General features: G+C 41.3%; 1 protein-coding gene across 24 annotated transcripts in view; it reads left to right on the forward strand.

The window, feature by feature from the left end:
- The first annotated feature begins 6,993 nt into the window (after positions 1–6,993).
- Pard3 (par-3 family cell polarity regulator) overlaps positions 6,994–22,283 on the forward strand; it is a 669,836-nt gene continuing 654,546 nt past the window's right edge. For 11 of the 24 annotated variants that reach the window (XM_078023399.1, XM_078023411.1, XM_078023404.1 and 8 more), the window contains exon 1: positions 6,995–7,411. In XM_078023399.1, the coding sequence (XP_077879525.1) occupies positions 7,292–7,411 (120 nt within the window). In that variant the 5' untranslated portion in view covers positions 6,995–7,291. Of the gene's footprint in view, positions 7,412–22,283 lie in introns of all 24 variants that reach the window. The other 13 variants (XM_078023408.1, XM_078023401.1, XM_078023406.1 and 10 more) reach the window with 3 other exon arrangements.

A 22,283-nucleotide genomic window follows, 5' to 3' on the forward strand; every position in this document is an offset into this window, starting at 1 on the left:
ATTGTTTTGTGGTTACATGACTTCTTGCTTCTATGGGTTCTGTATCCAGGACTGGAGCCCCACTCCATCATGCTCCACCCGAGTAAACCTCCACAGCCCAAACAATTCATTGCCTCTGCTTAGGCACTGAAATTCCAAAGTACCAGAGAGAGATTTTGAGCTTGAACTCCTAGCTTAACAGATTAACTTGACGGAGGAAGGAAGGATGTGTCAGTCATTTAAAATCAGGTATGGGGGATCAGCAGGGTTGGATGTGCACTGGTTCAGCGTATCAGAATTATTACACAGAATGTCAGCGGCCTGGACTTTATTAGAAAGCAGACTCACAGCCATGTGCTTCCTCTGACACCAGCAGACCTGGCTCTCGAGAACTCTAGCTATAGGCAAAAGGACATTCCTGTATCAGGTGGGCTGGAGGTAGGGTAGGGCATGTTGTATTGGGGAGGTCTTGCAGGCTGGTAACTCCTGTGGCTCCAAGGCTTGGACTTTGTTTAATTCTACCACTCTGACTCTAATTAAAGCCTTCCCTTTGCTCATCCTGATTTTTCAGGGTTTAAAATTTTCCTCCATTTAATCTCAACAGGGTCAAACACAAAAGTATGTTTTTGTGATTATCAACCTCAATACCTTTTTTTCTTTTTCTCATTACTGAATGAAACTGTTTGGCTACATTCGTTAAATGGTCTTTCAAAGATTATTCATATCTCTCTCCTTATCAGAGACCTTTAGAGCTGAGATTCATCTAAGCATTAGTATGAAGCTTTATGTGAATTCATTTCATCCTTTTTCTTTTAATCATGCAATAAGAGTCCCTGGGTGAGAAGTTAATTTCTTTATGCATTTAGAAATACTTAAAATTATTTCCTTCACCTGTTCCCATTTCCACCTCATTTTCACCCTTTTTGTTTTCTTTCTTTCTTTCTAGACTTTCAGTTATTTATATTCCTGGGAGAACCATGCCCACTTTTGAGAGAAGGAAAAATGCCTTTCTCCCCAGCAGAGCATGTTGGTTCAAACTCTGAAATTCCTTAAATCACAGCAATCTCACTGTCTACATACACCTCTGTTTCCCCTGAAATATAAAAGGCCAGTGCTCTAGGCCTTGTCAGAGAACTTGACTCTGAACTTTGTGCTCAAAGATTAGCCTGAAAGAACTAACATTTACTTTAGTTTTTTTGATAGTGGGGATTGAAACCAGTGATGCTTTAATCACTGATCTACATCTCCAGCCCTTTTAATTTATTTTAAAGTTTTGAGATAAGGTCTCCCTGCTGAGAACCTTGCTTAGTTGCTAAGGCTGGCCTCAGACTTGGTCTTCCTGCCTCAGTCTCTGGAGTTGCTGAGTGCTACTGCATCTGATAAGAACTGAAATCAGAAGCACTGACTATAAGGGGAAAAGGAGATGGGCTGAGGGAGTCTGGCAGGGAATTTGTGGTCCTAGATGATTTACTTCTGTTTTTATTTTATTTTTTATTTTTGTAGATGAACAGAATACCTTTATTTTATTTGTTTATTTTTATGTGGTGCTGAGGATCAAACCCAGTGCCTCACACATGCTAGGCAAGTGCTCTACCACCAAGCTCAAGCCTTAGTTCTGTGGGTTTTTTTTTTAAGAGAGAGAGAGAGAGAGAGAGAGAGAGAGAGAGAGAGAGAGAGAGAGAGAGAGAGAGAGAGAGAGAATTTTTTTGATATTTATTTTTTAGTTTTTTGGTGGACACAACATCTTTATTTTCATGTGGTGCTGAGGATCGAACCCAGCACCCGGCACATGCCAGGCGAACGCGCTACCGCTTGAGCCACATCCCCAGCCCCTTACTTCTGTTTTTAATCAAGCCATTCCCTGTACTTTTCAGTCTATTGACTGCTTTCAGCAGGTTGGGGATTATTAAGGGTCCTCCTCTCTTTTATTCTCTTCCTTTCTTGTTTGTTTCCTTTTCCTTTGTTGATCATTACTCTCAACATGCAATTCACATGAGCTCATGCCTGATTTGTGTTTAATGTTTCTCAACAACAGGGAAGCTGCACTGAGCCTAAATGCAGTTCTTTCGTCCCTCAATCTTTGCATTTTATGCCAGACACAGCTGTAGTAGTGTACCATGCACGTCTGTGTCAAGAAGCCATCTTTCTTTGCACCCTCTGCATTCATTCACTCATGCACTCACTCTTTCATCCATTCACCAAATGCTTAATGAGTCCAATGTTGTGATAACTTCTGCTGAAGGGCTGTGACTAACACAGTCTCTGTCTTCAAAGAGCTCAATCCACTTGTGAGTCAGTTCCTTGACAGTGTGTATAGCTTCAAGTCATCAGCAATCCCATTCTTCAGAGCTACTCGGTCCAATATGTTAGCCAGATGCCACATGTAGCTATTGAGCTTTGGAAATGGGTCTGGTTCAAATTGAGATGTGCTGTGATATCAACCACACAGGATCGTGAGGACTTATGTGAAAAAAAAAATGAATATAAAAGACCCATTAATATTTTTTAAAAATTGATTACATACTGAGATAATAATTTGTGGTATCTATTGAGTTAAATCAACTATATTATTGAAATTAATTTCACCTGTGGCTATGAGAATATTAAATCATAAATGTGGTTCACATTATATTTCTCTTGGACAATGTTAGATTTCCTCCTCTTCCTTTCCTCTTTACCAGAAGAAATAAATACTTTCTCTGGGTATCACCAGGATCTCTAATATGTAACACTGTACTCTCAGTTGCTGCCTGTTCACTTCTGAAATCTTTTCCAGATTGGGGACCTCTTCAGGGAGGGACTTAGCCAACCCAATGTGTGGTACAGGATTTGACATAAAATAAGTGGACGTAAGTATTTATTAAATGAGTTACCCACTTCTCCTATTAGACTATGTGTGAGGCTAGGCATATGAGATCGTTAACATGATCTTAAATCTAAGAGTAGGCATTGATAGGTGTGTGAAATGCCCCAGAGATAAATATAATCTTCAATGTATGACTGAATTTCAAATATTTGTCTGCATGTATTCTTTGTATTTAGTATTAACTTTCTAAGGGTGAAATTCTGGTAATGCAATCCTGTCCCTAACACACATTGAGTGTGTATTTATTTGAAGGTGCCCATGAGTATGGCTGGATATAGTTTAAATTATAGTCTATGTGATCATACCTGTCCATTTGCAGACAGACCCAAAGCCCAGCTAAACCCTAATTAATTCTCAGAACTCTCTGAGGTCTTGAAAACCAACTGAACCAATCAATTGTAAAACAGAAGTATAAGGAAGAGAAGAGTAATAATTTTTTTTCTTTCCAGAAATATGCAGAATTTAGGAAAGTAAACACATTATAAAATATTTACATAACATTTGATCCTTGACTTTGATAATTTTGTTTCTCATTGGGACTGGGCTTGCTTTTATGCTTACCTCAGGCCAGGGGCAATTCGGTCAAGCTGAACATTTCATAGACATAAAGGTGGCCTGGCCCTAATCCAACTTTATGGGCAGATATTAGTTGAGGGATGTATTGGTAAAAGTGGATTCATTATTTGTCATGAAGTTTTATGAAACTGACTCAAGACACAAAAGGGTCTGGCATCTTAAATTACAGAACAGCAGTTTTTCATCAATTATTAATATCAAGGGGGATGCTTTCATTAGCTTAACTAGGTAGATTTAAATAAAGCCATAAGGCTTTATCTGGTTTACTGAATACCTGCTATTATTATCAATCTTAGGGATCATATGTTTGGAAAACTGTCCAAATCCTTATTAATGAATAGTGAGAGGAACTGATGTAAATAAAATGATATACTTTCACCTCATTTATTCAGGCATGCCTCCCTTCCCAGAAGTGTCATAGACACTTTGCTGCCACTTACTATTTAATGTCTTGAAATACAGTTATTGGAGTAATTATCTTATTTTGACATCTAGTCTGTCTTTTTTGGGGGGGAGGGGTGTCAATTTTGGGGGATTGAACTCAGGGGCACATCCCCAGCCCTGTTTTGTATTTTATTTAGAGACAGGGTCTCACTAAGTTGTTTAGCACCTCATGGTTGGTGAGGTTGGCTTTGAACTCATGATTCTCCTGCCTCAGGCTCTCAAGAGGCTGGGATTATAGACATGTGCCACTGCACCGGTGTAAGCTGTCTTTTTGGACTCATCTTTATGTAATATTTTCAATGTTTTCCATATGGAAGTACTTCACTAACTATAGGTGAAACTGAATTAGTGTGAATAAGTACAGAGCTGAGAGTCATGAGCTCTGGTCTTTATCTGTCCAGGAATTTCTCCAAGCCTTGGGTTTCTCATTCCCCTGTCTATCCCTAGTTTCCCCTGTCTATCCCTAGTTTCCCCTGTCTATCCCTAGTCCCATCATCATCTGCTATTCTGTCCTGGACTTTGTTACCCTTTAACTACTTTATGATAACTAGACTCTGTTATACTATACCCTCCCATGTGATAGACTGTATTTTAATGTTATCTAATCCTTATAATTTATTTTTTTATTTTTTATTTTTTAAAGAGAGAGAGAGAGAGAGAGAGAGAGAGGGGGGGGGACAGAGAGAGAGAATTTTAACATTTATTTATTTTTTCTTAGTTCTCGGCGGACACAACATCTTTGTTGGTATGTGGTGCTGCTGAGGATCGAACCCGGGCCGCACGCATGCTAGGCGAGCGCGCTACCTAATCCTTATAATTTATGAGATGGAGCTCATCAGGTTCACTTAATTGGTAAAACTGAGACTGGAATGAGAATGAACACCATGTCTAAGGCACAAGTAAATGGATGGAGTAAGAGCTGAATTTAGCTATGTGCTGATGTACTATGGCTATTACTGAAACTTGACTTTTCTATTAGAATTTTTTTTTGAGAAGGCCCACTGTATATCCCCTCCCATGCATGAAAACAGAAACAGCCCCCATAATTGTTGTTGCTGACCCAATTATTAATTTAAAACGATCTCAGCAGGAATCACTGTCATAGTTGTTACAAACTTGAGTAGAAATAAGGAGTAGGGAGGATAGGAAGGGCAGCAGAATAAAGTAGACAATATGATTGATGTATGTACATTCCATGTATGTATTATATATCAAAATGCATTCTACTGTCATGTATGACTAAAAAAATAAATAAAAATTAAAAAAACATAACATAACATACACACACACACACACACACACACATACACACACACAAAAAGAAATATTGAATGTTGCAGTCAAATAAGAGAATGATGAATATTTCCCAGGACAGTGTGGAAGAGAAACCTGGATTGTCTTGGACTGCCTCAAGCTTTCTCAGTGGCCTCGGGAAAAGTGATTTCTTGGTTAGTATCCTGGAGGAAGATGGGGATGATGGTTTACAGCACCTATTCATTGCACTGATTTGCTAGGATACTTGATAAGAGTGAGATGAGAGAGGAAGTACAATATTTTATATGACAGTGTGTGCTCTATCTAGGGCAGTGTGGGATAGTGGAAAATGCAGGAATTCTGGAAAGCAGACTAACCTCTTTGTCTTGTTTCCTTACTTTAAAGTGGGAGGTGGAGTGGGAGGAATGAATGATCACCAGCTGTAAGTGATGAAGTTCTCGAGCTCATGGGGAGATTTGTTGTGATCACACATCCCAGAAACAACTAGCACAAATGAATTTATTTAAAAAAAATTACAAACTTGAGTCGACAATAAATCTTTACTGATAATTGTCAATTGTCATTTTTTTTAAAAAAAACATGGACACCATACCTTCATTTTATTTGTTTTTGAAATGTGGTGCTGAGGGAAGCACACTGCCACTGAGCTACGACCCCAGCCCCTCAATTGTCATTCTTAAACACAGTGACATATGGTTATTTAGGAATCAACAGCTCATAATTAAGACAGCAATGAACTTCTTTTCTTAACTTGGTCTATGTTCTTTTCTCATATTCTGCAAGTAACCAACTCTATACGGAGTTGCGGGTTTAAGTGCTTGCGTTAAGCGCCTGCACATCGTGGGGATTCCCTTGCACAACGATCCCCCAGCACATTTGAAGCATATATATATATTTTTTCAGATTTGCGTTAGGGTTGCCTATGTCGCAGACTTTAAAAAAATTTATATGAATTGCTGATGGAAAAGTTCTACATATTTAAACGATGTTTCACTCAGGGGTCAACAGGAAACTTCAAGGTAAATGATGGCCTCAGGAGAAAGGCCGGGATCGTCGAAGCCTCACCAACCTCTCCCCAGAAGAAACGATTAATTTCTGCTTTTAACGCAGAACAACCGCTGCCTGGCCTTGCAGCCAAGTAAGCAAGCCAGTGCAAAAACCCTGCCAAGCTGCGGGCTGGGAAGAGACACGCAGGCCGGTGGAGAGAGATCTCAGCGGAACGTCCCTACCCAGCCCCATCCCTATCCTCCCGGGGGCGACTTGGTGGCTGCTGAGCTTTAAAGCCCACACCTTTAAAGGTGTTGGCTCATTTGGTCTGCTACGCCGAGTACAAACTGCTTTTTCCAGATGCGATTGTACTCGAAACCCCCCAGTCCGAGGACGGGGATTAAAAGTGACAAAGAAAGGCTGGGGGCGGGAGCTCAGTAGAGACCTCAGGGACTTTGAGAGGGCATCCCCAAGGCGGAGCTCAGTGGGACAAGCACAGCCCCTCAGCGTGCTGGGCAGAGTGAGGGGGGCTGGGGAGACCGCAGTGCCAGAACTCAGGGGTCGGGGTGGAGGAAGGAGGCGCCCCAGCCTCGCACCTCTGCGGCGGCGCCCCGGAAAAGGGACGGTAGAGGCGAAAGGCCGCCAGCAGGAGTGACTGCAGGGTTAAGGGGTCTATCGGCCGTCGGCTGCGGGAAGGGAGGTGGCTGGTGGGGGCAGTGGGCGGCCGTGCGCCCCGCCCCGCGCCGGGAGCGGGCCGCGCCTCCCCCTGCCGCATGTGCGCGGTGTTGTGTGCCCAGCCCTGCTCCTCCTCCTCCCCTCCCCTCGCCGCCGTCCCCTCCCCCCTCGGCCCGAGTGAGCGCGAGCGCCACACAGCCCCGGGCCGCCGCCGCCGCCGCCGAGCGCGCCGAGACGCCGAACAGGTGGCCGGAGACTGAGGGCGCCCGGGCGGGCAGAGGCGAGGGGAGCCTCCGGCTAGGCGAGGGCGGTCGGGCCGGGCCGGGCATGGTAGCCGAGCGGCCCCCCGGCGCAGCCGCCTGCCCGCGCCCCTAGCAGCCCGCGCGCCGGTGTAGCGGCCCCACCGCGCCCAGTGTCCAGGCGCTCCGGCTCAGGGCCGCTCCCGCCGGGGTCAGCGAGGGGCGCGGGCCAGCCCGCGGCGGCGGCGGCATGAAAGTGACCGTGTGCTTCGGGAGGACCCGGGTGGTCGTGCCGTGCGGAGACGGCCACATGAAAGTTTTCAGCCTCATCCAGCAAGCGGTGACCCGCTACCGGAAGGCCATCGCCAAGGTGAGGGGCCGGGGGCGCACGGGCACGGGGGGGGGGCGGGGGAAGCCGGGAGGAGGAGGGCAGCTGGGGGCAGGAGGAGGAGGAGGAGGAGGAGGAGGGGGAAGGCGCCGGGATCAATATGGCGCTTCCTGGAAACGGGAGGAGGGAGACAGAAGGGAGGCGGGGAAAGGGAAAGTGCGGCGGCCGGGCCGGGCCTCGCTGGCGCCCCCCGCCCCGGGCTGCGGGCGGTAAAGTTCTCCGTGCCTGCTGGGTCGGCTGAGTGACCACGCCAGACCCGGCGTCGCGACCCGCTGTCCCCACCGAACGAAGTCCCCGGTCCCCTCGGAGCTCCGGCCGTGGGACCGCGGGGCGAGGAGGGCAGTGCCGTGCAGGCGGGCCACAGGCGCCCCGGAGCCTGCAGGGAGTGAAGCCCGAACCCCGTGCGCGGGGGTCGCGGGGAGAGCCTGGCCAGAAGCCTCCGCCCCGGCTCTGCCGCGGTCCCTTGAAATCCAGCCCCAGGCCTCTCCCGCTCCCAGGCCCCGTAGGCAAAGGCTGGGGAAAGGGAACTTTTTTTGGGTGTAAGAGGAGTTTAATTATTCCACACACGGCGGTGCGTGGCTTCGTGCCTTCTTTACCCTCCTTTCCTCCGGGCGGAGTAAAGAACTGTAGTGAACCTTTCTTTTCCTTCTAGCCCATCCCGCTCTGGGGAGGCCGGGTGCGATTTGGGGGCTGCAGGGGTAAGAGAAAGTCGCCCGTTCCGGGTGGGGATGCGGCCCCGAAAGGGACACTCGGACGCACAAGCTCATAGGGCGATTGTTAGCAGAGTCTTGGTGATGAACAGACCCCCGTGCAGGGCTCCGTAAAAAAGCTCAAGCCTGGAATCAGTCACTGAATTAAAAGTTTTCCTGCCAGGAACTCGGCTTTTTACCTATCTAGAACTACTTCCATATGGTGCCGGGGCTGCGGAGCCAGGGCCTGATTTCGGAGCCCAGTAGATTTCCATTTTTCTTGGTGGGGTGATAACATTGTCTCCACTTAACTGCATTCTTGTACAATGTGTCAGAAGTGAAAAGGCATTTTGTTAAATTGTTTTATCGACTGTCTGTGTTTGACAACAGCCCACGCTGAAGTTTCTCTCAAGCACCTGAGGATATTTCTTTTGTGATAGTGATATTTAGTAGAAAGCATATTCATTTTGCTATTTCCTGTCTATTATAGTGGAGTGGCCTGGTTCCTATGGGATTTGGGGCATCGGGTCAGGGAAATATGGCCCTGTCTGCCTAATCGAGTGTATGCAAGATGCTCAGGGTGGCATCCTCCAAATTTCTTTTAAGGAAAAAAAAATTACACTATCGTTTTTGTAATCTGTTGGGAAAATAGCATGACTTTTGCATTTTAAAGAGAACTTTAAGGGATGTTTAGGAACCTGACACAAAGTGGAAGATGTTGATTTAAAAAAAAAAACAGTTGTAAAATATTTCTTACAGTTGGTTGAGCTCTTTCTGACAATCAAACAAAATTAATGGAAATTGGGCACTTGTTTATCTTGTAAAGCAGATAAGGGGGCAAATCCCCTGCCAACCTTACCTTTGGCATTTTTAAGGATTGTTTGTGACAGTTTATAATCTAAAATCTAAATGTTCTAAATGAATAAGGAAAGCAACATTTTAAGTTATGAAAGAAAAGAGAAATGCAGTAACATGCTCTGCCTGTGTCTGGGTCCTGAACAGAGAGAAAGTGACAGGCATTTCCTTTTGCTTTGATAATTTTACGTGCTTAAAGTTAGTCATATTTCATCATGTACATAGTGTACATTGGTTGAATTGCTTGTTTGGGGGATACAAATGTAGTTGATTGATTGAATCATTAGTTTGTTCTGCCCACATAAATTAAGCATTTACCACGTCTAAAATCCTGTTTTGGGTGGTGGACATTTAGTGGGGAATCTACTGGCTGCTGTGTGGAAAATGGACTATTAAAGGTTAGGGCAAGAGACTCCATGGTCCTCCAGGAGAAGAGAGACAGTGGTGTGGATTGTCAGGCTGTGGTGTATCACAGAAGAAGAGGATGCCTTTGGGATGTTGAGAGGCCTTGATGTTAGATCTGGATCTTGCTCTTTAATATTAGAAGAGGTTGTTTCATAGGGAGTCTGGGGAAGAGGCACTAAGAGAAAAGGGGTACAAGTAAAGGGTAAGTCTGAGATGACCAGGTAGAGAAGAGAAGGAAGGAAGGTGATTGTGACATTGCAGTTGGAGACAAAAGAGAGGGAGAGTCAGAGATTATTCAGGGGTTTCCAAAATTATTTTAAAACTCTTTAAATGTGGGGCTGGGGTTGTAGCTCAGTGGTAATGCGCTTGCCTATCATGTGTGAGGCACTGGGTTTGATTCTCAGCACCACATAAAAACAAATAAAGGTCCATCAATAACTAATAAAAATAATTTTAAAAACTCTTTAAATATAACTCAGGAGGTGAATTTTAAGATGGGCTTTACTATACAAGGTTCAGTCATTGGATCATGAGCGTTTTGACTCTTAAATGTTACAAGGGTCTGAGTATCTTCTAAGTTCATTTGTATTTTTTCCTCTTGGATTGTTAGACTAAAGATCTTAATCTTCTCACTTTCCCCATCCTTTATAAGGCAACAATGAAGCAAAAGCATATTAACTGTGTTTTAGCTTTTATTCTCTATCTATTCTGTTTAATAGAACAAGACAAATCCTGTGTGAAGAAGTGAGTAACTGGGTTGTTGTAAAGTAGTGTTTAGATTGCTAGATGGCATGTGGTAGTGAGATTAACTTCTGTCTGGGGTGGGGGGGATTGTGGGCAGATCATGTTTATTGTGTATAACCTCCCTCCCCCAAAGATCCCAATTCACCAAGCCTTTCTCTGAAGTAAGCATTTTGTGTTATGCTTCAGCTAATTTTTTTTTGGCATTATATACGTACATATGAGCTGTTTCTCTTCAAGTTAAACAAATCAATTTTTTTTTTTTCTGGGCAGTAAAGTGGCATGACTTAGTCCAAGAGTTGTCCTCAATAAGCAGTTTTTTGAAGCCTTACACTTAGTCATAAGTAACATTTTCCCCGCCTCTGGTAAAAAGAAATATATTTTTGTGGTCATGATAACTGATGGGTGAAAATGTTTCTCTGTCCTCATTCACCAACCTTCATTCAGACCCTCTGTGCAGGGTGCTGTCTAGGCATTAAGAACATGTTACATGGATATTTCATGTGAGTGCTTTGGGTCAGGGTACTGACTATTTACATATCTGTTCTTGTGCATATGGTCTCACATTTATGATTCCTGGTATACACAGGGTGCAAGAGTTCCAACTCTAAAGTGTGGAATTTGCTGAAGTGCTGCTATGTATAAAACATCATGCTATATGAATTTTAAGACTAAACTTTTGCACTCAAAAGGAAGAGACAAGAAGAATGTATAAAATCATAAATAACAGAGTTGTAGGATCAGTTGGCCCAGGGTGGAATGGGATAGTTGTTTTGCTTCTGGATTTTAGCAGTTGGAGTCACCTTTCTGGAGTGAGAGGGTGTGTCATTCAATCACTAGGGTTTGGTTTGCTTTGGGTTTGGTGGGCAGGAAGGTTGTCCTTGATTTGGGGAAGTGTTTTCTAATTGAGCAGTGGAGCAACCTCAGAGAGCACCTGCTTAGTGGGTTTTGGTTTTGTAGGTCTGCAGTGGGGCCGGGTGTATGAATCTGGAGTGTTGCTGCCATACTGAGAATAGAAGTGGAGGCATTCTAGGAAGGGGAACAGTGTGAACCAAGGGCATGGAGGGCAGTTTGGCTCCTTGGAGAGTTTTTGTTAGACAGTTGGTCATGATCAGAGGACTGTGAATCAATCCCAGGGCAAGACTAGGACTTTATACAATTGTTAGTACGGAAATGACTCTGGTATTTGGAATAACTGAGGTATTTGGGCAGGGTAGCAAGTAGTTTCCAGGACAACTTGAGCAACTGTTGGTTGAGTACAAAGACATGGTGCTAACTGGCTGCTGAGTTACTGAGAAAGGGGAACAAGAGACTATGTTACATGGATATTTCATGTAAGTGAGGGGCAAAAGTGAGAGAAGGGAGTTTCTGGGACCTGCTTGTTCACTGTTTTCCCCTTCTCCCCTCATCTTTCTTAAGGAAAAGGTGTTGGATATCTAAATTTTTTTAAAAATTGATTTTAGTTTTTTTAAATACACGACAGCAGAATGCATTACAATTCTTATTACACATATACAGCACAGTTTTTCATATCTTTATACAGGCATCCATTGGCGTGAACATACTTCATATACAAAGATATGAAAAATTGTGTTTTTTTGGTATTACAATTCTTATTACACATATATACCACAATTTTTCATATCTCTGTATATAAAGTATGTTGTATATCCACATTTATTAGCCATTTAACCTAGGGCAAGCTTGCCCTGTAGAGCCTCATTTTCCTCATCTCAAAAGTGGGATGCTCCCTTGCAGGGTTAATGTGAATATTGAGCAGCATGAAGAATGTGAAATTCTTCAATACTGTGTTCTGGCCCCTAGTAGCTATTTAGTAAAGGCTAATTGAATCACTAATATGTTTCATCTACTAAATGGCTTTACTCCTGCAAAACATTCCCAAGTGTCCTACTATTCCTGCTTGAGTTTTCCTCTTTGCTTAAAAAGACAGTGTGTAATTTAATTGAAGAACACGTACAATATTATTTGCCTACACAATACCTCAATCAAAAGAATGGATTGTGACCACAGGGAAGAGGACGTAAAAGTTGCCATTAATGGCTTTATTACCTGTTGATTATATGTGCCTCTGATTTCTGTGCCACTGCTTCTGTCCCTCAAACATGTCTCTTTAAAATTATTTTAGAGCAGTTTGTTGTTATTTTAAAAAATAACTCTGCTTATGGAAAGAAACTTTTGAAAATGCGCTTTCTTTTTTGGGGGATTATTAATTACTACAATCACATAAGTTGATTTTTATGAAAAATCTGGTGGTTGGTATGGAATTTTTCTATGAATAAATGTATGACCATATGTTGTTAACATTTACAAGGTTCTTGAAACCTTTAGGAAAATAGTTCCACTGCAGTAGAGATTGAGGGGAAATAGAGGCAATCATAAAAATAGCAAATTGAAAGAAATTTTATTATTAACAGTTTCTGTCCTCTCAGAAAGGAATGAGAAACTGAATATGGTCAAAGGACTGATCTTTCAAAAATTTAAACCTTGTTTTCTTATGTTTTAGTGCCTTGTGTTGCCTCCTGCCATTGGCTAGGTTCTTAGCACAGCCTGTCTTTTGTAGTGGGCCCCTCTTGCTTTCCATTCTCTCCTTCACCAGAATCCATGTACTCCACACTCCACCCACCGGGGCTTGCATGCACTTTTCCTGCCTCTACTCTAGCATTTTCTGTTCTTCTTGGGATGCTTGCTCTCTCTTTACATGCATCCATTGAGGCTTAGTGCAGGCCAGCCGTCTCTGGAGGCTGTTTCTGCATCTCAAGCTGTTTGAGGCTCTCCCTCTTCCGTGTATCTCCTGGGGACATCCCAGAGCTCCTGTGCTGGCCCAGATGACCATGCTTTATGGCTTGTACTCCTTCCAGGTGAAATGGTTGATGTGATGGTTCCACTTCAGTCTAGCCAATGTCTGTCACTTAGTAATCATAAACTGTAAGTAAATATGAAGTTCAAAATAAACACATCATACATGCTCCCATATAGAAAGTACACTTCTACTAAGGAAACTGTCATCTGCACCTGCTCATTTTAAGGACTTCAGTATTTGGTATTTTTGGCATACTGGCACAACTTGTAATTGGAACTAAGATTTAGTGAGATTTGGAATACCTGGAAGGTACTCTTTTGTGTCAGCTATTTTGAAGGAGTTCAGTTTGTTTTTCAGACCAAGCAGAACATAGTCCTGGGGTTTGCACTAGGCTAGATTCAAGGCAAATGGCCAGGGCAGTGTGGGAATCTGGCCCTGCAACATACCTATACTTGATTGTGCACCTCAAATTCTGTCAGTTGGGATCCTTGGGTTAGGACCAAAAGTAAATAGAAATGTTTAGGATCTGAGAATCACAGAGAGAAACTGGCTGATGTGAGGCACATTTTGGCTCACAGTGGAGGAATTGGTTGTTGGAGGTAATGTTTAAAGTCCCATATGGGTCACTAACCCACAGACAGATCCTCCATCTGTCCTGGGAAGTTTCTATCTCCTGTCGAGTTGGATCCAGGTTGGTAATGGCTAACATTCAAAGAGATGATGACAGCGCTCTCTCGTGCGCTCGCGCTCTCTCTCTCTCTCTTTCCCCAAAGATGGAAATAAAAAGGTAAAATTGGGCCAGAAAGTACTTTCCATAGATCTTTTTCCATCAGGTGGGAGTGGCCTATTAGGCCCACACAGCATTCTTTCCTCGTGTTCCACCTCTTACTCAACATTCCTAGCTGAAACCAGGGTCAGTGGCAGTGGAACAAGAGGAAATTTATATGATTTTTACCTATTTTTGGTACCTCTTCTGGCTTATATGGAAAATAGGAAAGCATACCTATATGAAAAGAAATGCAAAGTTCAGTGGAAAGAAGTGGAAAACTAATTTTGTCTTTTAATTATTATCTTATTTAAAAAATTCTCCATTTGGAAATATTATTTAAAAATGACTTCCTTTTATGAATCTGTCTTGGGTTTGGAGTGCCAACTTAAGGTGGTTTATGCCATTAAAGAAATACGACTCTCACTTATTTCCCTTTCTCCATCAATTGCTTTTGGGATTTACAAATTAAAATTTAAGCTTCATATCTAAGTGACTTAAAATGTAAGTTATTTCATTTTTTTCTTCTTAAACCATAACTTTAACATAAACACAAGAGAAGTGAAAATATGTTTATGCACAAACTTGTACATGTACTGTGTTCATAGCATCGTTCACAATGTCACAAAACTGTCTAAGTGTTCATCAAGTGTCAGATGTCTAGACAAAATGTGATATACCACTCAGCCTTAAAAAAGAATGAAGTACTAATACGTGCTGCCACATGGGTGAACTTTGAAAACATTATGCTGTGTTAACAAGGCCAGTCCCAAGAACCTACATGTTGTAGGGGTCCATTAATAAATGACCAGAGTGGGCAAATCTATAGAGACAGTAGAGTAGTATTTGCTAATAGTGGCTTGGGTGATAGAAAGTGACTGCTAATGTTTCTTTTAGGGGCGAAGAAAATGTTCTAAATTTAGGTAGTAGTCATAGTTGCATAGGTCAGTGAATATACTAAAAAATCATTCATATTTTAAAAGGGTGAATTTTAGTATATGATTATATCACAATAAATATAGATTACATAAGCCACTGTGAATTAAAGTCCATTTTTAGATATTTTATTGTTCTGAGAATCCCATAAAACAACATGTGTTTGTGTGTCAGAGATACTTAAACACCCCCAATAAAACTAGCTATTTTTAGGAATTTTCCATATAATGTATAAACCCTGCTTTCTTGTGCCTGCATAGTCAGTCCATCCTGTTGCTGTCTCAGCCTCTGTGTCTCCCTGCCTCCCACCCCCACATGGAAAGACTTCACCAGTCAGTCACCTGTTCCCCTTCCTACTCAGACCCATTGCTGCCATTACTGATTATAGAATGTTGATTAAAATGCTACAAAGATGTATATAATGGAAGAGATTTTCTGGTGTTTCCTTTTGGCCTTCAGTAGATTTGAGCATTGGTAAAGCTCTGTGAACCTCCATTTCCCCCATCTTCATCTTATGTTCAGAGCTGCTGGGCTGTGCTTCCACTATCAATCTCCTGAGCTATACCAGCATATTTGATCTTCATTGTTGGTTAAGGTGCTCTGAGATCACGAGGCATGCATGACGTGCAATGGTTTTTCAAAGGAGTAAAAGCAGGGCACTGAATCTCTTACTTTGCTTACCCATACTGTGAGAATATTTTGCTTCTCTTAGTATGAAATGAGGGGATTTGCTTCCCATCAATTGCATGCTGTTGAGAGGGTAAATTTTGCCTAGGGTGTCCTTTGGAATTCCTTAATGTTTCAAGGTAGTTTCTTTTAAGATAGATCACATGCTCAGAAATGATAGACTATTTGTGAATTATGACTAATGTTTGGTACTGTATGATATTCTATGTATGATGCATGTGTACATATACATACACATTTGTGACGTTGGGATTTTTATGGTGTATAACTTGAAGTGGTTTTAGAGACAAGTCAATATTATCCCTCTCTTGGTGTTCTTTAATAATTCATACACTGCTATTATATTTTTTGAACTCAGATAGATTTTCTGTGTATGTGGATTTTCTATGTTTGTTATTGCACTGTATCTCTTTAGATTAGAAAACCATATCACAGGGGCTGGGGATGTGGCTCAAGAGGTAGCGCGCTCGCCTGGCATGCCTGCGACCAGGTTCTATTTTCAGCACCACATACAAAGATGTTGTGTCCGCCAAAAACTAAAAAAAAAAAATATTAAAACATTCTCTCTCTCTCTCTCTCTAAAAAAAAAAAAAGAAAGAAAACCATATCATAGGGATTATATTTTTGCAAAGGCCTCTGAGATAGCTTAAACTAAAAAAAATCAATGTTCCCTCTTCCAACACTAAGAAAATCACTCACTGTATTTCCCCCCACCCAATGAAAATGGCTAATTAAAATTTGTCGTATTAAAAAATTTGTTGTATTAACATATTAGAAACAAAGTGTTATTTTTGTGTAGGTGGTTGATGTAAGAATGTTTTTTTTTTTTTTTGGTCTATTCCTTTTATGTATAAATAAAAAATGGAAAAGTCTTTTCATGTTTGTGCTTTAATTTTCATTTTTAAAACCAGTAGTAGAATCCAAAATTTTAAAAATAGAGCCTTCCAGGAAATTTTTTTTTCATACAACAAAAATCTTTAAAATGTGTAATTTATAATAATTCTGAAACCTAATATGCAAAGTCATGTGTGAATGATGGTTGGCCAGGTTCCTGCCCTTCAGGGTTATACTCTAAACTGAAATTTCTGGGGGCTGGGGATGTGGCTCAAGCGGTAGCGCGCTCGCCTGGCATGCGTGCGGCCCGGGTTCGATCCTCAGCACCACATACCAACAAGAATGTTGTGTCCGCCGAGAACTAAAGAATAAATATTGAAAATTCTCTGTCTCTCTCTCTCTCTCTCTCTCTCTCTCTCTCTCTCTCTCTCTCTCTCTCTCTCTCTCTCCTCTCTCACTCTCTCTTTAAAAAAAAATAAAAAAAATAAACTGAAATTTCTGTTATTAGAGTAAGAAGGAGAAGGTAAAATGTACAGGATATTGGTTCATTGTGTACTATCACACAGGATATGACTAATCACTAAATCCATTAAAGTTAAATATAGGATTTGGTACCTTGATTGGAGCTCAGAAAAAAACCAAAAAACAAAAAACCTTTTTGACTCATCAAGAGGATCCATGAGTGCAAGTGCATCATTTGGATTGATAACTATTTGAACAGTCATGTCTGGAAGATGGTGGCACTTCAACATTTTTACCACTGAAGAATGCAAAAAGAGTTTATATTAAGTTATAAAGGCACATCGTATTATGATTTTTTTTTCAAGGAAACCTGAAATGCTAATAAACTTTCAGTGATGGGGTCAGTTTTATGTTTTCTTTTTTTGTTGTTTTTTATGACCCACTGCTTAAAACACAAATGTTTGTTAAAAAAAAAAAATGAAAGTGGAAAGTTCAGTGATGGGTGTTTTTCGTCTAGGGGCCAGGTACACCTGAGTGCATAATAGACTAGGATTCAGAAGGAGCCTTGGCCTCTTATGCCACCTACCCCGTGGGCATACTGTCAGGGTTCAGAGAGAACAAGAGGAGGCATTGTAGGAAATCAGATGGAGTAGATGTTAGCTGTACTGTGTTTTTTTCTTTTTGTCAAGCATGGTTACCAGAGAGTGAGGATCACTTGAATAAGCTTTCCTGAATTGTTTCCTCTCATCCACGTTAGAATGGCAGAAACTGTGGGAAATTGTCTGGCAAAAACTGTCTTCCTTAGAAAATCACTCAGACTTCCTTCTACAACTTTATAAAATCCTGGTGACATTGACTTAGATGCTTCAAAGATGTTCATAAAGGAAGAGCTTTTTCCATTTTTGGTTTTGACCTCTGGTGTTTTGAGTTTTGGAAGATCTCACAAGCTTGTGAGCCATAGTTTTCCCTGATATAATTGGGGAGGTTATTTTTCCTTTGCTGTTATTTTTCCTTTCCATGAAGATTGTGACTTTTTTTTTTTTCTTTTTTGCAGTGCTAAGGATGGAATCCTAGGACCTTATGTGTGTTAGACAAGTGCTCCATCACTGAGCCACACACACAGGTCCAGATTAAGAGATATAATGTAGACAGTGCAGTGCTCATGTTATAAAACATATTCTCAGTCAGCGTCTCTTTCTCTTTAAGTTTTAAATACAAATTATGCACAATTAAGGCTAATTTATAAGTTAACCTAGTTCTTACTTGATTTATGATATCAAATGGTATTTTTCTAGATGATCTGTTAAAGGGTCACTTTTTTTTTTTTCTTTAAGCAGGGATTGAACCCAGGTTTGCTTAACCACTGATCTTCATCCCCAGCCCTTTTAAATTTTTGTTTTGAGATAGGGTTTCAGTAAGTTGCCAAGCAAGGCTGGCTTTGAACTTGTGATCCTTCTGTCTCAGCCTTCTGAGCTGCTGTGATTACAGACATGTGCAACTGCACCCAGCTGAAGGATCATTTTTTTTCTTGTTTAAGTACTGTAGGAATTCCAGTGGTATTAATAGATCATTTGGAAAAAAGAAAATTCTAGGTCCAAGAATGTTAGATCACTTAATATTTAAGCCTGCTGCTTTCACAGATTAAGAATTATATTTGCCCTTCCATTTTGGCTGTTTAGGTTTTCCTTGTATTTGTGGGGCTAGGGATGGAACCCAGTGGCCTGTACATGCTAGGCAAGCGCTATACCACTGAGCTGTCATACTTTATGTGGGGTTTTCCGTTTAGTCCTATTACTTTCTAAAATAACTGCAGCTGCTATACTCCAAGAACCTTAAACATCTTAAAATAATAAAGATGCAAGGGAATTAATATTTGTTGTATTTGAAGTATTTTTAAAAGCATTGATTTCACATTTTCCATTAAAAAATCCTTTAAAATGAGGAAAGAATAAAACTAGGAACTGTAAATACAATGTATTTATAATATGCACAGGGTTTTAAAGACCTTTAGCATTTATTTACTGGTAGTAGTACTGAGATTACTGTGTAGCTTAGGGAGACCATCTGAGTTATAAAATGGGGAAGCAGACACTTTTGTGACTTCTGTAATCCTTTATTATATAGTCCTCTATAATTTATGTGCCCATAACCCTTTTTTACTTTTTCTCTACATCCTAAGCTGGTGATTTTAGGCAGCTAAATCAGCAGTACAGGAACACAGAATGTCTTTTGCCAAGGTACTTAGTTGTAAGGGCTGACAGATTGATACACTTTTAATACTTTAGTCCAGCTAAATGCACCCGTTGCCAGTCACCTGAATACTTCACCCAAAAGTTGACCTATTTATCATACTAAATAGGGAGTGGTATCTTGAAGGCCTGTTCAGGTTCTGGGCTGGCAGGCAGTGTTGTTATGTTATGCTTGCGAAATTATCAACATTCTGGCTTCATATTCAAGAGGACCACCTCTTTTCATTCATCTTTTTCATACCACAATATGGAAAGTTGTTTTTCTCTCTCCAAGGACCTTAAACATCTTATTAATTAACATAATACTTCCTCTCTCTCCCCAGATGTATTTTGGAAAGTTGCTAAGTAGTGATTAAAATAATAAAGTTTATCCAGTTGTGCAATGTTCATATTTTGACTCTGATCCTGTCTAGTGTGTGTTTGTAAACATTGATTCATAGGAGTGCATTTGAAACTCTCAGCTTCAGTTTCATACAGGACATGAAAGAGAGGGGGAGAGAGCATAGCACAGGAGATTGGAATTTATGTATATTCCATCCCTTTACAACTTCCTCTTTGTTTTTGTGCTTTGCTAATGAAAGTGATGAATGGCTTTCAAAAACTTTCAGAATACTGAAGCATTTTGTAACAAAACTGTGGGTGAAGGGATATTAGACAGATCTTAATCTCTTCTGATAGGTGGGATTTTGGTTCTGGGTGGTCCTTTTCACCCACGGGAAGGGAAACTGCTGTCTTTATGGGTTCAGGATCTTTGTGTTACCAACTCAGTCTTTGTTCTTGGTGTTGGAAAGATTTTTAGGTCAGGATTGATAATGGATAATCAAAAACTCTTGCACCAAAGATGCTGTATCAGGGACATTATTTATCATCCAATCAACTTGGGGTGCTATTGAGAAAGTGCACTTAACAGTGATACCTATCATATTTTCTCAGCCCCAGTTTTTGAAAAGGAGTTTCAGAGAGGTAGGAGGAGAACATGAAGACAGTGGTGTTAGGAAATTGTAATACCATCACTATTAAAGCAGTGGTTTGGTTATCATAATAACCAAAAAATAACCATAATAACCAAAAAAGCTACATGTTGTGGCTCAGTACTTTATGTGTGTGTGTGTGTTCATCTGATGGAGTGTTGGTAATGATGCAGTTCTGAGTTCACAGATGAGGAATCTTGGGCATCTGATGTACGGCTTGACCTTCACATGAAGACTCCTGGGACTACCGAGCCTGCACTGTGAATTATGATATTGTGACACACTGATGTGGTCCTTGCAGTTCCACAAGAAAGAGTGCATAGTACCCATAGAAGAAGAACAGGTTTTTTTCTGACTTGGGTTTACTTGAATGGCTTATGGGTTTAGGGAAGAAGTGTTCTTTGGGATGACCTTTACGTCGGTGGGTGTTGAGGAGACTCAGCCAGCTGTCAGAACACCTTGTTACTTAGATGCAGTCTGTGGAGCAACAGAATTGACATTTCTGTAAAACTTGTTAGAAATTTGGGATCTAAATTTTGGACCCCATCCTAGATCCTATGTATCAGAATCTGTATTTTTAGTTAGATCTGTAAATGTTACCAGAGCAGCTGGTGGCTACCACTCTGGAAATCTCTTGTGTCATCTAGTTCTCCTTCCCTGGGTGCTTCCGCAGTGTTGTGTGTACTTAGCAAGTGGAGAACCTAGCACGGAGCTCAAGGTATTTGTGGCATGACTGCTGAGAGGTGATTAAAACAGGACATAATTTCCTTACGAGTACTTTCAGAGCTGCAAAGTGCAGTTTAAAAATATTATCTTCAAATATACTGTAGCTATAAGAATATGCTAGTATGGAATTTTAAAGAACTGGTGGAAACTACTTTAGTTAAATGGATAATGTGTCAGTAATGCCCACATAAAAATTTTTTTCTTCTCTTTCAGTTTCAAACAGAACTTAACTGTAAATTGATTAGTAAAAATGTTGTTTAAAATTAATGTGTATTTAGATATTGTTGAATAATAAATCCACAAGTTAATAGCTTGAATCAACACCTGTTTAATAAGATCTCCTGGTTTTGTGGGTTAGGCATTTGGGCATGGCTCAACTTGGTTTTTCTTTTGCTGAACTTGGAGTTACTTGGTACTATGCTGACAGATGACTTGGTCTGGAGGGTCCAAGATGACCAGATTCACATATCTGATGTTGGTGGGGTGACCAGAGTTGGGGCTCAGCTGGGGACTGTTGACTGGAGCATCTGCATGTGGTGGCTACAACATGCAGGTCTCAGGGTAGTCGAATGTCTTCATGTTTAGGATTTCTTACATCCTCAGAGTCAGGCTGTGAAAATTGCTGCTCTCATAGGACTTAGATCTGGAAGCATTATTGTCCTTGTATTCTGTTTACCAAATTAGCTTTTATTTTTTAAAGTGCTGGGGAATAGAACCCTGGGGCTTCACACATGCTAGGCAAGCACTCTACCACTGAACTATAGTCTCAGCTGCTGTTTACCATTTCAGTCATCAGGTGTGCCCATATTCAAGGAGATGGGGCATGAACCTTACTTTTCAATGTCAGGATTGTAAAAGAACTTGTGGCCCTTATTTTGATAGGGTGTGTGTATGCATACGTTTGTCCATGGGCATATACTGCATGTAACATTGGACATCGTTATGTATCATGTTATAAAATTTTACTTTTCTTGATCCAAGGAGGGGAAATAAAATATATATCCTGAACTTTTGAAGTTGACAAACCAAAGAAGTAATTTGTGCTCCTATTTCATGAGCCCAAGGATCTGACAACTTTCCCAGGCTATATGGTGGAGAGAGATAATGATAATAACACCTTAGGTTTATGTGGCATCTTCTTCCAAGAGGTTCAAAGTGGTTGAGCCACTCATGGTTCCTTTATGGGAATGTCCTGCGAGGTAAGTAAGCCATAGTATCCCTGAGTTCACACACACAGGAGGGGGTGCAGTGATTCCACCAGTCCACTAATGAGCGGTGTTTAGAAGGCAGCTCTCGCAACACTGTCAAACTGATTAGAATTACGGTATGAATCTGCCTTTCTCAGATATGATTCTGAAAAATAGTGAACATTGACTTTGATCTGATAACATTTTACATTGTTTACCATTTACCCAAAGTTGTGTCATGTCCCCTGGTCCCCTTGCCTTTGTACTTGTTCGCAGGCCTGGTGTATGCTTTGTTTTCCCTCTCATTTTGGTTCTTACATTTGTTCATCTGCGCTGCTGTCTGAGCTATGCTTTTTGATCAGAAAGCTTCAGAGACTCCTGGTTGCCTCCAGGACAGGTGCCCCTTCTCTGCCCCTGACAGAAGTGCATTACAGCCAGTCTGTCCTGACCCCAGGCTTCTCTAAGCAACTGCACCAAGTGCTGTTGCTGGAGCCTACACCAGCCTATCCTTGCTATGGCTCCAGG

The sequence above is a fragment of the Ictidomys tridecemlineatus genome, chromosome 10 (assembly GCF_052094955.1).
Source record: "Ictidomys tridecemlineatus isolate mIctTri1 chromosome 10, mIctTri1.hap1, whole genome shotgun sequence".
In the NCBI taxonomy this organism is placed as follows: domain Eukaryota; kingdom Metazoa; phylum Chordata; class Mammalia; order Rodentia; family Sciuridae; genus Ictidomys; species Ictidomys tridecemlineatus.